Here is a 17,140-nt window from a genome sequence, read left to right as displayed (position 1 = left end):
CCTTTATTTTAGTGTGTGTGTGGGGGGGGGGGTGAGAGTCGGTAATATGTAAGGTTGGAATAGAGAAAACATCTGCTTGTATCCTTGAATATTTGGAAAGTTCGCATTGAAAACCAGGAATTATACTTTATCCAGGAATTTTATCATGGGCCTAATGACCACCATGAATCTTTTTGCATGTTATCCACACTCAAACTCCGCCTTTTATCTGTGAGGATCATTTCATGTGCTCATAATTATCTTTCAACAGAAACATAGTGAGTGATGCTAATTTGAATGCTGAAACGTTACTTCGCAAGGCGTGAATGCCAAATGACCAAACTAAAGTGAAAGTGAGCAAGACCAGCCAGATCAGAAGTTTGCACTTGGGACTGTGCAGGCAGTAGAGACGATTGGGTGCCAAAACTGAGAATGGGGAGGAGGGGAGGGGGCGGGGCAAGGACAGTTTACTTTATCTTAGTAGGCAAGGCTTAGCATTAAGAGTGTATAGTGCAGGGGTAAAAAGTAGGGGGTAACTGTCCCCTTTCGCCGCCACTGTCTGCAGGTAACAGTGACGTCAGACATTTCTTGTTTTGTTTAAAGCTTTGTTAAACATCATATACTTGGAGGGAGGGAAATCGACAGAAAACATGTTTCAAACACGCCAGTCATTGAATTATTTCGCCACCAAACCTAGTAAATAGCTCGGTGAGATATAAAAATCCTGTAAATCCTAAAAATCTAAATCTAAAAATCTAAAGAATGATTTAATTTAGGGAGATAAACCTAAAATAGGTTCTAAGAAGCAAAATAGGTTATTTTAGACACTATAAAACTTTGTCAGTTGGTGCGTTTTTTATGAAACGCTGACAAAACTTGTTATTTCTTATTTACCTTCAAAGGAAAAAAATTGTTAAAATCCTTAAATCCGAGGTCTAGTCATCTTGTCTATGGTAATGGGTCCTCAAATATGGATCGTGAAGTAAGAGACGAAGTGAAATTGAAAAATAAGTGAACATAGTCATCATCTCCATGTTAAAATGCAGTTTTGTATATCTTACCGAGATATGTGAAAATGAAATAAATGATTATGGGCTGAAACTACCTAGACTGACATTTTATGTTTCTACGTTTATTGTCACATTAAAATGATGTTAGATTGAATGTTATAACTGCATGTTATTATTTCGCAGAATATGATTATCCTTTTTGGTAAGTGAACAATGATGTACACTATTGTTGCAGTGTGATACGATATTTGTAATTACTTAGGCAGCATGTCAACATGTGTATCCATTTTTCGTTTCGGTCTGTAGATATTGCATATTTTCATATATTGCACTTGAGCCTTACATAATAATATACGGAATTATTATTGGTACCAGTTTCATAGATCGGAGACACATTAAAATCGCATATTTTGTGTTTCGCATGGTTCGTACTTACCAATTGTGTATTGCGGAACATAGTTCAAGGTGCCATTATGCTTTTTACACGAAAACAAACGCAATTTTTCACATTCTGAGTGCTTTTTTTATTCCTTTCTTTGCTTCCGGAACACACAATATGGCGGGCACATCTTGACTCACGTTATGGGTATGCAGTGTTTCAACCTTTTTCACCGAAAAATACCTACTATCGTGTTCGTCAGCGGTGGAAATTATACATTATGCACAGGTAGCTGACGGACAGCCCCACGAACCATACACGGATAGCCCCACAACCCATTCACGGACAGCCCCACGAACCATTCACGTAAAGCCCCACGAACCATTATGCACGGTAGCTGACCAATAGCCCGACGAACCATTCACGGGTAGCCCCACGAACCATTTCCGATAAGGTTAGGTTAGGTTTGGTTACGTTAGGCAAACACAGTAAAAAAAAGGGGTTTGAAACACTGACAGGGCTTACGTCATCAAACGTACGCAGCATCCGGTTGTCATAGGGCAAACAAATGAAAGCAATGGCAATTGTGCGTCGACGAGATATTTCTCTTGAAAAATACATGATTTCCCGGTCAAATATATTCCACGATGAAAGAAAATACCTCGATGAACGTTGTAAACCTTGCAGAAACTAATTTCCGTAAGTAGTTTTTTGTGTAAAATTGAAGAAATGTGTCTCCGATGTATGAAACTGTTACCTTATTATTTACAATTGTAATTGCATAGAGTGGTTTTCTTCCATGTATACGTTTTAGGTTGACAATGCTGCTTATTAGGCTCTGAAATACGGGACGTTGCCAATCATTCCAGTACGAGTGCGGTACGATCGAGTGTACCACGCTCGAGCGTGGGAGATTCGATCGAGTATTTTCGAGAGAAAGTGGTCCAATGCAGTTCTCTACCGACCATAGTGCAGGGGCAAAAAGTGACAAAGTGGGGTGCAACTTCCCTTAATCGCCGCCACTGGTGGTTGCTTAAGGCAATTATTATAATCCACATTTATTTTTCAAACTTCTTCTCTAGAGTCTGTGCTTTTTCTACACTCGATTCGATATTGTTCACATGATGAACTTACAATGTTAACAATGAACCGAAGTTGAGAATTCACTACAAACGAAAATTGCAAATATATGAACATTTGGTGCGTATTTTTTTTTTTTTTTCGGAAGCGATTAACTGATCTCTTTCAGGTCTACAAGCTTCCACGGAACGACAAAGTTAATAAAAGTGATTTGAGAGTGGAAACGCAGCGATCATGTATCAATTATTTTGCATTTGAATACTGAATGACTACCCCATGGTATTTAATTACTGATTGCATTGATTGCTGATACAGCTAATGGGTGTGGAAATCCTTTAGCAAGTCGGGCATAGAAAAGCAACGGAGTAGCGTCAACCTAAATATTGTCTATTACATAAACGATGGTAGTAACTAGGAATTACTGTACCAGTCTCTAGACACTATGTATCCGCTACGACACCAGGGGTCTCGGCTTCGAATCCCGGCCCGGGCATGGATGCTTGTGAGTGTCCATTCATCAATTTCACATCATCACTTATCCCAATCTTCGCAAATTAGCCAAAAGTGGCACAAAGAGCGAAGTAAAATAAAGCAATTCAATCTAGACACTATAACCAGGGAGAATTTAAGTGAGTGAAAGGTTTAGTAAAACTTGTAAGAATTATTTCTCTTGTAGTCTACGGTTATTACAAGCATAAAAACACAGTTTCTCGTTGTGACGTTTCATCAGACATTTATTTCTAGTTTGAAAAGAAAAAAGGAAAATTATTATTCATCTCTTACGAGGAAAGAGGTACGTGCATTCCAGAACTATCAAATCAAGATTCAAACAACACTTCAGAGAATCAGGTTCTTGAGAATCAAACTAAAAATAAAAGTCTGATGAAGAGAGTGTGTATTCTCTTGAAAGGTCACAACTAAAAACTGTGTTTTCATGCTTGCAACAACCGTAGACTACAAGAGAAATAATTCTACAATGCAAGTAATGCGTACATACAAGAAAAACTTCTAAGAATAATTTTATATTAAATTAGTGATAATAGTAAGTGTATTGAAAACGACGAAGTAAAATATAGTGGTTGTCCACTCGTATAAACAAATTTGAATTACGTGCATCGTAAAAATATTTCTTAAAAAAAAACTTGATCATTAAAATTGCATTAGCCTAATTACAGTTAACTATATAGAAACCGTTAATACTTTAAAAAACTGTTATGGTAATTTTTACGGTAGTTGGATGGCAGTGGAAAAAGACGATCTTAGAGAGTCATTTGTCCACTCAACTTTTACACTATGCTTGTGAACGTTTTGTAAATATACAGTACACACATTAATTCCTGGCATTGATGGCATTTGGAGCACTCAATCCTCAGACGCAGTTTGAAAAATTACACTGGAGTGCATCTTTGTACTCGTTCGCTAATTCCACCCATACTTACGCTTCTCGTAACATAATGTTCGTGACAAATTTAGTTACGGAACACCTGAAGATTTCATTTGAATTGATTTGTAATTTAGCGGCGCTTTTCTTCCACTTTTAGCTAATCGCGACTATGAGGATGAGTGCTGATATGATGAAATTGAGGAAGGAACAGTCAAAAGCCACACCCATGATCAGGCCGGGATTCGAACCCGGGACACCGGCGTCGAAGCGCGTTGTGCTAACCACTCAGCTACGGAAGTCGGCGAATAACTGAAAACTTTCGACACGAACGCTCAATTTGAAGCCAAAGAGCCTCAAGTTAAGATTTCCGCATTTCATTAACTCATATTACGCTTTTAGCAGCACATTCAGTTCAGAATAGGCTCCCTGTCTAAAACGTGAATTTTTGCCACTGTTTATTTCAGTCTGCGAACTTATGGTCCTCACTCGAACAGTTTAAAATCAACTAGTGTGGAATGGGGATGAAAATAGGATATTACAATCAACACCAATCTGCAACTTGCATAGAAAATTATTGGATAGGACTGAAATAGCACGGGTAATAATTTATTGACTTAGCATCCTAAATGCCGTATAAATTATGCGCATCTCTCAGTTCCAACGCATTCCTTCAACGGTGGATGGAAGAGATTGTCGTGAGGTTAGGGAACTGAAGCATCGTTAGAGATCTTTCTCGGGCTGTTGTGTAGATCCTTTCTCTCTCTCTCTCTCTCTCTCTCTCTCGTCCTCTTACTATCTCCTTTCCTTCCACACTCTTGCTCTACTATCTCTTTTACTCTCTCTCCTTGTTACTTCGAACCCCATTTTCACCTACTGACTCTCTTCTTCCCCTTACTACTTTCATCTCTCTCAACCTCTCTTTGTAGTATGTTCCTTTTCTCCCCTTATTCTGTTCTTCTTGCTTTCTCCCTCTCTTCTCTTTCTCCTATTATCCAATTCATCTCCCTCTTCTCTCTCTTTTTACTGCATACTTCCATCTTTCTTATTTTGAACACATCTCTCTCTCATTCTTCTACCCGGAATCTCATTCTTCTTCTTCCACTAGTTCCATTTATCTATATATCGCTCTTTCTTTTACTCCACATCTCCTTTGTCTCATCTTAATCTGTCCGTCTTTCTATCTCACTCGATCTTTACTCCAGACCTCCTTCTTCTCCCATTACTCTGTATCGCTCGTTCTGAACTCTAAACCCCTTTCCCTTACACTTTTTAGTGGTTTGTAGTGATTTTCTTTATTTTACTTCGCTTTGTGCCAGTTTTGGCTAATGTGCGAAGATGGAAATGAGTAATGACATGATAAAATTGATAAATGGACGCTATCCATGCCCAGGCCGGAATTCGAACCCGGGACCCCAGGCGTCGTAGCGGCTCTTACTCTTTTTAACTTACCCATCTCTCTTAATATGTCCAAGGGTCCCGGGTTCGAATCCTGCTCGGGCTTGGTTGTTTGTGAATGGCCATTCATCAATTTCATCATTTCATCACTCATCCCCATCTTCGCAAATTAGCCAAGAGGCACAAAATGCGAAGTAAAATAAACTAAATCAATCAATCTCTTAATATGTACGTACTGTACTTATCTCTCCTCTTTACCACCTCTCTCTGTCTGTATCTGTTCTCTCAGCCTTCAAACACATTCTGTCCAGGGGTGCCCATCCCCCAAATCATGTCATGCGTCACCCCTCCCAAGTCATATAATTCGCGCCCTCAAACCATAGGGGTCTATTGTAATCCGCACAAAGTATTTAATTACGACAGCGTCTCTACCGAAAGTAACCTTTTTTCTTAGCTTTACTGTCCACACAAGATTTCCTGAGTGCAACCAAGATATTCCCCTGTCAGTCTCTTCACTCCCCACCATGTCTGTCCACACGACCGTCTGTCCGTGTGTGCTCTCTGATGCTCCAGAAATCTAATATTAGACACATTTTCTTCTCAGGAGACGACGAGATGGGGGCGCGCAAATGAACCCTCGTTCTATTTTCTGCATTTTGTTTTTTGATATCTGTCAAGAAAGAAAACTAACAACTTTTCCCACTTTAAGAAAAATAGATCGACAAATAGTATGCGCGGGTGCGTTGTGCGTGTACAAAATAAGATCTAATTATGCAAGCGGTGATATACTCAGTAGGGCGGGCGACTGTCGTAAGATAGACCCGTGTTCGATTCTCGGTGTAGAAGGTCTCAGACTGAAATGTACTTGAATTCATGACCCTGCATAAGCAGCTCTGGGGCACACTCAACCTCTCACTCGGGGACAGCAGCGTGTGTGTATGAGTTTAGCCGTGTAGTAGTTGGTTAGAGCACTGGATTTGTAGTATAATCAATCGTCTTTCGCAGGGTTGTTAAAGTTTCAGGAACCCATAAATTCTAATGGGTTCTATTGGGTTCCGCTGCAGGACCGGAACCTTTTTTCTCGCACAATTTAAATTCGGTCAAAGTTGCGTATTGTTACATTGAAAAAAAGGTTCCTAGACCGTATTATAATTGTTCCTAAAAAAAAAAAGGTTCCTGGACCGTATTTAAATTGATGTGGAGGAAAAGGTTTCTGGACCGAATTGAAATTCACCCGGAAAAAAGGTTCCCGGACCGTATTTAAATTGATGAAAAAGATTCCTGGACCTAATTGAAATGCTTTAAATATGAAAAGGTTATACACTGTCTAGAACTCATTTACGTTTGCTGAATTTCTCTCCTGGACCGGATTTGAAATTATTTAAAATTCCTGGACCAGGGTTGACCGATCAAAAGTTGCCTTCTAAAAATGTCCGCGAGTACGTTTTACATTGGAATGTCACGCTGCTGTTGTAGAAAGCGTAGCACAGGGAATAAATAATAATGCTGTTGTTCTCTCGTGGGCCAGGTTCAAAAACTACCTTGTCGAAGAGTTACTGTACAAAACGCAATGGACTATATTAGCGTGGCGTCACATTGAGCCCAAACAAACCCGTTACGTGTTGCTCCGGCATCCGATCCAGGAACTGCAGCCAATAGTAGACGCCCATCTGATATCACAACAAGGACAGGTAGTGTTGCCAGAGGTGTTGTTGCTACAACCAAGTGAAGGAACACGCGCGAGAGAATGGGGCTAAATAAGGAGGGGTAACGTAACTAGAACGTTTGCGTTTCGCTCATTTCTACCTTGTTCCTTCGATTCTCGAGGCTGCCAGCACCTGGATTATTCTTTCATGATCACAAGTGGATAATTGTTTATCGTCAGGTCCGTAATCGATCCAAGTTGCGTATTGTTTCATTTCAATACGGAACTTGGACCCTATTTAAACTGATTCGGCAAAAAAGGTTCCTACCGTATTGAAATTGAACCTGGAATAAAGGTTGCCAGAACGAATTTAAATTGGTTCGGAAAAAGGTTCCCGGACCGTATTTAAATTGATTCGGAAAAAAAGGTTCCTGGACCGTATTTACATTGATTCGGAAAAAAGGTTCCTGGACCGTATTTACATTGATTCGGAAAAAAGGTTCCTGGACCGTATTTACATTGATTCGGAAAAAGTTCCTGGACCGTATTTACATTGATTCGGAAAAAAGGTTCCTGGACCGTATTTACATTGATTCGGAAAAAGTTCCTGGACCGTATTTACATTGATTCGGAAAAAAGGTTCCTGGACCGTATTTACATTGATTTGGAAAAAAGGTTCCTGGACCGTATTTACATTGATTCGGAAAAAAAGTTCCTGGACCGTATTTAAATTGATTCGGAAAAAAGGTTCCTGGACCGTCTTTACATTGATCCGAGAAAAAAAAGGTTCCTGGACCGAATTGAAATACGTTACATATAAAATGGTTCTTTACGGTCCAGAACCCATTTACGCTTGCTGATTTTCTCTCCTGGACCGGAATTGAATTTATTTAAAATTCCTGGACTTTTAACAACCCTGATCTCTCGTAGCTTCGAAGCCCTCCACCGGCCAAAAAAAATTGTTCACCTGAAGACGAGAGAAGATGTGCTCTGTCGAAGCAGTGTGTTAGAATAAGTATAAGAAAAAAAAATAACACAATACAATGGATAATGTCAAATTAATATTGCTAATTAATTTTTCATCACAAGATATTCGTTGGCTTCGTCTCGGAATAAATTTCTGGATTGTCAGTGTTTCCAACTTGGAATATATAAACTTGCACGACAAGCTGTAAATAAAACTTGACGTGAGGTGACGGAGCATCTAAGAAACCAGTTATGAAAGGAGAAAACTGCAATCAGTGGCCTCTAGCGTGACTTTCTGTCACTACGCACTACTTGGAGTTCGATTGCAAAATTCCAATTGGCTTTTTCTCTCTTCGTTTCTGATAATAAGATAATTAAATTTCAGTGTATTTCACAGAACGGCCTTGGATGTCCTGGAACGCATTGACACTGTATATAAGAGGCAAGTTGCGACTCTTGGTGACGTTTTTTTCTTGCAAAAACTACAATTGTGACAAGCCGGTTGTGTCGCCACTTTTAACTTCCTATATACAGGTTGACCTTGGTGTACGGCAACTGCGTTTGCATTCGCAGATATTGTTATTGTGAGCACTGTTATTGTGAAATACTACGCTCATTTTGTTTTAATGAAACTGAATCACTGCTGGCTACCGGGTGATATGGCAGGGCAAGAATATTGAAGAAGCTTTCTTTTTATGTTCTTCTCCCTCTTGTTAATCGTAACGATGGGATTGAATGATGAGATAAGTACAAAAATACATCCATAAAGTGGATAAACGGATGGATACAGTGCGCCTATAAACCCTTTGATCCGAATTGTACCCTTTTCACTTCCCTTAAAAAAATTTGAGGCGATAATTTATGTTGCTGTTCTGCAACTTTTGATCAATCGCGATGACGAGGATGAGTGATGATCTGATGTTATTAATGAAGGGACACTCACAAGGAACACTCAGGCCGGGATTCGAACCCGGAACTCCGAGCGTCGTAGCGTGCTGTGATAACCACTCCGCCACAGAGGTCGAAAGGGCCAAAGATGCTGCTGTTCAAATAATACCGTTTTTAGTAGTTAAACTCAAGAAGTTTTATTTTGTCTACAATATCCTTCTTTCAAAAAGAATAAAAAGCTCCGTGAACCTGTTAGATTACCTCATTTGCTCTATTCTCTTGGAAAACTTTGTAAGAAAGTAAAAACTGTTTTAAATTAGTGTAAAACGATGGAATGAAGCATGGAGATTATTTATTCCCGAACTGTATATGTTTTTAAAACCTGTTATAAACTATCTTGCAACTAGCCACATTTTTTTTATAAAATCAAAATTATTTTGTAAACACTACTTTTGTTATTGGCAGTACAAGGTTACGTAAATTTTATTTTAGAAATTGAAAGCTGTATGGCTTATTTGAAAATGGAATAGCCCATGGTTGTATTTAAACAACTTTCAAGGTATAGCGTTATCTTTCACAATAACTTCACAAAACTACACCATTCATTCTCGGTTTCCGTATTAAACCAGCATCGTGACGACAATTGTGGAGCTGCTTGCAATGTAAACGCACTGGGCTCCGGTCTAGAAAGCCAACGATGGGACTCTATACGTTGACCATGGAATGACAAGCAGCTTAGCAGGCCTTGGCTTTCATAAGACTGTTGCGCCACACAATTTAGAGAGCACAATTGCTGAAAACGGCGTACGAACAAACTTCCTTCTTGCATATTCATGTGACACGCTTCTTCTTTCCCTTGCTATACGTTTTTTCTTCTTAAATCTCAGCTGTCATTTCCCCGTGATTATGATCCAGAGAAACCCACATTAAACATTTCAATCTCATGGATTTTGCATAATCGTACGGTCGATCTTGAATTCTGTTTGCACAAACAAGATACGAACGATGAAATTTGTTTTCAATGAAACGAGTGTTTCTTGTTTCTCTTGCAAATACTTCAGAGGCGTGCTGGTTTAGCCATTGATGATGGGCCAGTAAGACATGGGGGGGGGGGGGGGCTTGATCCTTATGTCCCGTCGAGAAAGTGAAATATTTTGCTTGGTTTATGAAGATTTTGTTGTTTATGAACATTTTCTGTTGTTTTTAACTCGCGGAAAATATGTGTTATTGTGAAGTAAAGCACCTCTGTTACCTTAGCGGTGTTAATTTACTTTACCTCAAGCAAGTGAATATAGCACCCAACACGACATTCTACAACAGCAGCTATAATTTTACGTCATTGGGTTAGGAATGTTAGGTTTGGGACTGATAGTTATTTTCGACATGTTCTCTCGCTATTTAATGTGCATACAAACTGTTTTTACTATTAAAAAGCGACGAAAGTACTCCGAAATGGCAGGTTTTTACTTATGCGGGCCATACTTTGGATTCAAATATTCCCGTTATTTCGGTTTTCCGGGCGCTGGAACCAATTTTATATTACGTAAAACATCGAAATCTGTCAATTTAAAAATAATAAAATAATTCTCGAGGGGGTACAGTGGGTCAAAGGTCCCCATATGGGTTCCAACCTAAGTGCAGAATGTTTTTGAGTTGGTGTTTTAAGTGCACATTATGCACAGTAAGGCTAATCGGAACTGAGCCTACAGATTAAAGTGGGATCCGAACCACTATGTGCCTCCACCGGGTATCGAACCCGGGACCCCTTGATTACAAGGCGACGACGCTACCACTACGCCATCGGGAAGGCCCACTTGTAGAAGGTTATTTTGATATAGGTTAATGGGGGTGGACTTGCGGTTTAAAGTGGGATCCGAACCACTGTGTAATGTTTATCCACCGATGGTCAAACCTGAACTAATTGTTTATTACGGATGGTAGACGGCCTTGAAAATCGAGACAAGAACGAGACCAGACGAGGTCGAGAACAAGACAGACTCTGTAAAATCGAGACATGTTGTCCGACCCAGACACTAAACTAATATCACAAAGATAACGCTTCTAACACCTCGTAAGACTTTTTGCAAGACACCCTCCTGAAGTATCCACAATTCCCATTCATCTCGCCTCCAGGAGGTTCTTTTCGTACTGATGTCCTCCAGCAGGGTTCGAAATCCTTGGGAAAAGGGGGGATTCCCCCCACCAACAATCTTGGCCTCAAAAATTTTCGGGGGGGGAGAGTTTTTGTTACAACAAACAAAAGATGAACAATTACTTTTAATTTCAATTATACTGAACTAAGAATAATATCGAATACATACACAAATTAGTGTAGTTATGAGTGTTGAATGCTTTCTCTCTCTCAAGAGGTCATTAATAAATCTACATCAATACGCACAATAAAAGTAAAACAAGAATGCAAAACAATAATAACTATGAAATCTAATTGATTTATATTAACATAAAGCAAAAACTTAATAACACATAATAAAACCACTTCAACTATTTCATAATTTATTTAATATCTTTAACCAGTTAGTAAAGGACGTAGTTTGCTATTTTATAATGTCATATATATTAGAAAGTAAAACATTTATTTATTTTTGGTAACTAATAATAATAATAATAATATATTTTTAATTTAGTAATTTATTTTCACTTTTAATAACATTATAAATATGTATATCGTATAATTTATATGTATGTTTGTGGGGAGGGGGTTTGTAGATTTAGATCTTTCTGCCCCCCCCCCCCCCACCGTCTTAAATGATTTCGCACCCTGTCCTTTAGTACCCAACTCTCCTACTGCGATACCAGTAAGACCTCTTCTTCCTTTCTTTTTATCTTTATTCGTCTCATATTCACTAATCTCTAGACTATTTTCTAGCCCCTTTGCAAACTTGTAATGTAGAACTTTGAATAGTTATAATTTAACAACTAATATAGGTGTATACAATACCCTACATATCACACCCGATTAGTAACTTTATATTAACCTTCAACCCCTAACCTAGTATCTTTTAATCAATATCAAATCCAAAATACTCTTATTACCCTTATTTTTACTAACTTATCCTATCTAACATTAAGACCTAATTACTAAAAAAATTTAGACAAAATACTTCCAAGCTTTTTTCTTGTTTACACAGTACCCAAGACTAGTAAAAAAATTTCTGGATACCGAATAATCATTGGTCCCCATTATGGTATGGTATTAAATCATACCATCATGTTTAAAAAATGGAAATTACAAATAAAGGATAAAGAACAAAGAAAAACGTGGGAATTCGGTAAACATTTCGGGTCACTGACGTTCCGGTATAATTTACCGGGACAATATTGCGTAACTCCGAAAGCAATACGGCTGGAGAAGGGCATTTGCCGCGGTCACCGCCCCCCTTTTAAAAAATTAGTGTCCGAGAATCTCTGCCTCGTTCCAGACTTTGGTAGGATATTGAAAAAAATATTCTAAACCAAATGTACTTTAAAATGTGACTTCTTTAGATATATCAAACGGATATCTACCTAATAGAAAACACATGTATTTTGTTTATAGTTATTTCGATGTAATTCCATTACTGATGACTATGAACCTCTGCTGTGTTTATCGTTATGAGTCATCCGTTTATCGAGAACTCATAAGCGTTAAAACAAGGCGTCAAATAGAAATAGACCCTATGTTAAGAACATCTGTTGGCCTTAATAACCCCCATGTGTTGATGACGTTCCTTGGTGAAACGTTTTATATGTTGTTTATACTTACCATATTTCGACACGAGACCGTGACTTGGAGCCTTCCCTTATGGTGTAGTGCTAATCAAGAAGTACCGGGTTCGATTCCCGGTGGAGGCGTATTCGGATCCCACTTTAAACTGAAGGTAATGTCTCGAAGAACGTATATGATGCAATGGCGGCAACCAAAATAGCAAAATTAGCAGCAATAACAATAATAATAACGTAAAGAACCTTACCGTCTCTACAAACGCTACGATAACATCGTAATAATACGTAACATGAGACTCTCTACTGGCATACAAATGACACCTCTTATAGTACAGGAATATGTTGTGATTTGCAGTAAAAAAATCACAACTTTCTTTTCACGTTCTGGGCCCTTGAATGTATTTCTTTATTTCGATTATGAAATTAAATTTGAAAACTCAAAATGTACAGGGTGATCACAAAGTCCCATTACCCCCTATCGCGTGTCCACATCGTCATAGATGGTCGCATTGTATTAATGCGAGATCATGGCAGAGGACAACTCGGAGGTAGTGTGACTATTCGTTATGATTTAGTCCAGAGTGTCTGTGTGTACACCATCGTTTTCATAACAGAGTATGATTCTCCGCCATGTACGATGGAAAATTCTCCTCAACATTGCTGGCGTGATGGCAGTAAATGCTCAATAAGAAACAACAATTCATTAACATCTATGTAATACATAGGAGGTAATGGGACTTTGTGCTCACTAACATCTATGTAATACATAGGAGGTAATGGGACTTTGTGATCACTCTGTACATAAGTGTACAAGGGCAAAACTAGATCCATTAAAGCACAGGTCTTGTCAGTCAAAACAGATACTGCACCAACAGAATTCAGAACAATCGCAACGTGCAAGGGCAAACTTCATCCACGTTTAAAACCACAAGTAGTAGGTCCTTAAGGAAGACATGTCACTGAGCTAAAAGAAACGTTGAAAAAACTAACTTGGAGACCGAGAATTATCGTTCGAGATCGAGGCGGATGTTTATAAATCGAAACGAAAACGAGACTCTGCAAAGTCTCGTCATGATATCATCCCCGGATGCAAAATTGCAAACCGAACATAAGTAACCAGTGGCGTGTCCAAGGAGGGGTTGGAGGGGGGATCACAAACTCTCTTTGGCCAAATATTCCTAAAAGAAAATAATATGAAAGGCAGAAAAAGATGTCAAAATGAGGGCGGACTACTAAAAAGAAAGCATACGTACCCCCACCCCCAATTCGAAAATTCTGGGCACGCCACTGTAAGTACCTCAGTTGCGAGTTTGTGAGTCGACTTCTGAACGAGTGTTATTTATTCGAAAAAAATCTCCCATGCGTATCTTGTTTTTATATCCACATTTCATTTTTTGCTTCAATTTTTACTCGGGATTCGAATCCGGGGGTCCTGAAGTAGCGCACTGTGGTGACCACTCAGATAGACATGAGATGGCCACCAAGGTAATAAGAACTGGGTGGGAGGGTGAAAAGATGCAGCAAAATTAAAAAGAAACAGTAGGAACGGATGAAGAATGAAGGGTCATGTGATACACGCAGGTTACGGAACATAAACTTTGACACAATAAGTGCTTGTCAAAAGTTTGTTTTAAGCCTACTTTATGCTATTATAGGCTAAACGGGATTTGAACTACAATTTAAAGTGGAATTGAAATCATTGTGCATTATGCCTCCAGCGAAAATCGAACTCTTGATTACAAGGCGATAACGTTACCAACACGCCATCGCTGAGGCCCTACTGGAAGTGCTGAAACCCCAGATTTTTTTCTGTGTTAAGAAAACAAATATATCCATGTCATGATGAATCGTAATCTCAAGCCGCTAAAAGCAGATTAACTTAGGGCAACATGAAAGGAAATTCCGGAAATATAGAGGAAAGGGACTGGTGGTTCTGGAAAGGGAAGTTATGCGATTAGAAAAGCTCTGACGTAATCTTTTCCTGCCAATGCAGCTTGTCAAATCGACACTTTAATGGATAGCCATTCCCCTTCCACTCACTTCTTCATAACAAATACAACGCACGTGTACTACAGAGGGGGAAAATGGTTTTGAACCTACATTGCTAAAAGAAATTACAGGGATTCACAATAACATTGCGCGCATGTCTTATTGGAAAAACTCCATCCTATCAAAACTAGCGATAGTATATCTACGCTCATATTTACACGGTGGTATTTGAAGGTAGATCGAGGGAGAATTCCCCCTCTGATTTCTGCATCATCCCTAAATGTTAAATCTTGGGAGAGAACTATATGTATAATTTATATAATATTCCTATACTTCGAGAATAGTTACTGAAAATTTGAAATACCACGACATAAAGAAACAACATATTTTAGTATCGGAAGAGAGTAATTGATTGATCTGCTTTATTTACTTGGCTTTTCTGCCACTTTTGACAAATCGCGAAGATGGTATCATAACAGCGCCTCGCGCTCAAAGTTTCCAAAGTGCCCGATCTCGTTGTCGGAATGTTAGTGCACCGCACCATGTCGCCAGGGGTTCCGGGTTCGAATCGTGTGTAAGATTTGGACTTGATCTTGATGAAGACTTAACTGAGAAGCAAGAAATTAGAAAATAAGATATTAATTTAAATACATCGAAAAAGGGGTCAGTATATTAAAAAAACGCAGAAGACCCGCGTTCGATTCCCGACAGTGATTTCATGCATGGCTTTTTCGAATCGTCACAGGAGTAAAGGTCCCAACGCTAGCCGATAATGTTTTTTGTACCACCGGGTGAGGACGAATTTAGATTTTACCGGATTTCAAAAAAGTATTTATGCTATTTCTCTTATGTTGCGTTCCTGCCTCTAGATCAATCATTCGACGTACGAAAAGCAATGAATAATAAAAATTCCACAAACCATGCCTAAAGATAATTACTTCCCTGTATATATTCCTACGTCAAACCGAGACATTCTATTGCATAACACTTAATACCAAAGTAATCGTCAGTTTTTAATTAATAATTCACAAGACTATGGAATTATTGTATAAGATACATATCTTCTGCAGTATTTAGTTACTATACAGAAACCAACACTTTATATTAAACAAATAAGTCTAGGATTAAGTAATTATACTACCAATTATTACATCTTGGCAAACTTAATTGTCGTATTATTGAAGTAGCATTAAGTTACACCAGTTTCTCATGACTTCCACAAACATGTGAACAAAATAATGTGCAAGGACTATATAGCAAACAGTTTAGTTTCGTGACACTTGAATACCGTATTAGCTACAAGTCGTGTACGTACATAAGATACCTTTGATGTAATTGCTTACAAACTGACGCCGTGATTTTCACTCAATGATGTCAATATTACGTCGTTGGCAAATGTAAGAGTGTAAAAGTAACACGCACTTACCAGCACGTTTGTCTCCTGTCTTATTTTTGGACTTCCTAGGGTAAATAATACCAATTTTACTTTGGCCACAACCCATTGTCGTCTTGCTTGGGCACCATTAGACACTCACTAGGACCCCACACTGCGGGGATCATCTACACTGACACATAAGACACGGGGCACTCTCACTGATAAACAAACCAAAGCAAACAAAGTGAATGTGTTAAAAAAAAAAAAATAAACACCTGACCGAGTTCCTGCACTTCACTCCCACTCCCACCGTACTACTACTTCTGCTCGGACCGGCCGGTGAGCTAAGTCTGACACGCTGAAAGCTCCCGCGCAGGCGCAACTGTTGATTCTACTAAGTGTTGCCAACTGTATACTGTTTTCACCACAGGTTTGATCGATTTCTTGTAATTTTAACGTCACTTTCCTACTGGTTAATATCGATATTGAGGATGAACGATCAGAAACGGATGACGAGTGGCATAGCCAGGGAATTTAGACATTTTCAGGTCGGCTCTGCTTCGCTGATCATGGTCATTTTGTCGCTCTATTTCTCTCAATGCTTCTTTCTTTATTTGTCTATCTGCATCACTCTTCTGCTGTTTCTATACATCTTTCCTTCCTTATTTCGCTCATTCTTCTCATTCTGCCGCTGTTTCATTCTATATCTCAGACTTAAGATATTTTGCTTTATTTCTTTCTCTCTTTAATTTTTCCTTTCTTGTTTCTCTATGATTCTCTCTCCTCTCTCTCTCTCTCTCTCTCTCTCTGTCGCTATCAGTCTACATCTTTCTTCCTTTCATCCTGTTTGTTGCTTTGTGTTTTTCTTTCTTTCTCTGTTATCCTGTCTCTCTCTCTCACTCTCTTCCTTTCTCTGTTTCTCTATCTGCATATTTATTTATCTTTCGCTCTCCCTCTTTCTTGTTTTCGTGTCTTTATCTTTATTTTTCTTTCTATTTCTTTTCCTGTTACCCTTTTTTCTCTACATGCCTTTTCTCTCTCTCTCTCTCTCTCTCTCTCTCTCTGGCTATCTTTATCTTTTTGCTTTGCGCCATTATCTTTTTCTTTTCCTGTTTCCCTTTTTATTTCGCTCTCTTTTCGTCGTCTGTTTCTCCATATGTGTATTTCCCCCCCTCTCTCTCTCGCTGTTTCCCTACTTCTCTTGCTGTCTATCTTTGTCTTTTATCCTGTTTCTCTATCACTTTCTGCCTCCGTGATGGCGTAGTGGTAACATCATGGCCTTGTAAGCAAGGGGTCCGAGATTCGATACCCGATGGGTTCGATAGAC

At 38.9% G+C, this 17,140-nt stretch overlaps 1 protein-coding gene across 2 annotated transcripts in view; it reads right to left on the bottom strand.

Annotated features, from left to right (window-relative positions):
• Window positions 1-16,137, bottom strand: part of tow (target of wingless repressor) — a 246,538-nt gene extending 230,401 nt beyond the window's left edge. For both annotated transcript variants that reach the window (XM_083110063.1, XM_083110064.1), the window contains exon 1: window positions 15,865-16,137. In XM_083110063.1, coding sequence (XP_082966189.1) covers window positions 15,865-15,940 — 76 coding nt within the window. In that variant the 5' untranslated portion in view covers window positions 15,941-16,137. The remainder of the gene's footprint in view (window positions 1-15,864) is intronic.
• Window positions 16,138-17,140: the final 1,003 nt, after the last annotated feature.

The sequence above is a fragment of the Lepisma saccharinum genome, chromosome 23 (genome assembly GCF_977018435.1).
Source record: "Lepisma saccharinum chromosome 23, izLepSacc3.1, whole genome shotgun sequence".
Taxonomy (NCBI): Eukaryota; Metazoa; Arthropoda; class Insecta; order Zygentoma; family Lepismatidae; genus Lepisma; species Lepisma saccharinum.
Note: the sequence above shows the minus strand (reverse complement) of the source record. Positions and strands in the feature narration are given on the sequence as shown.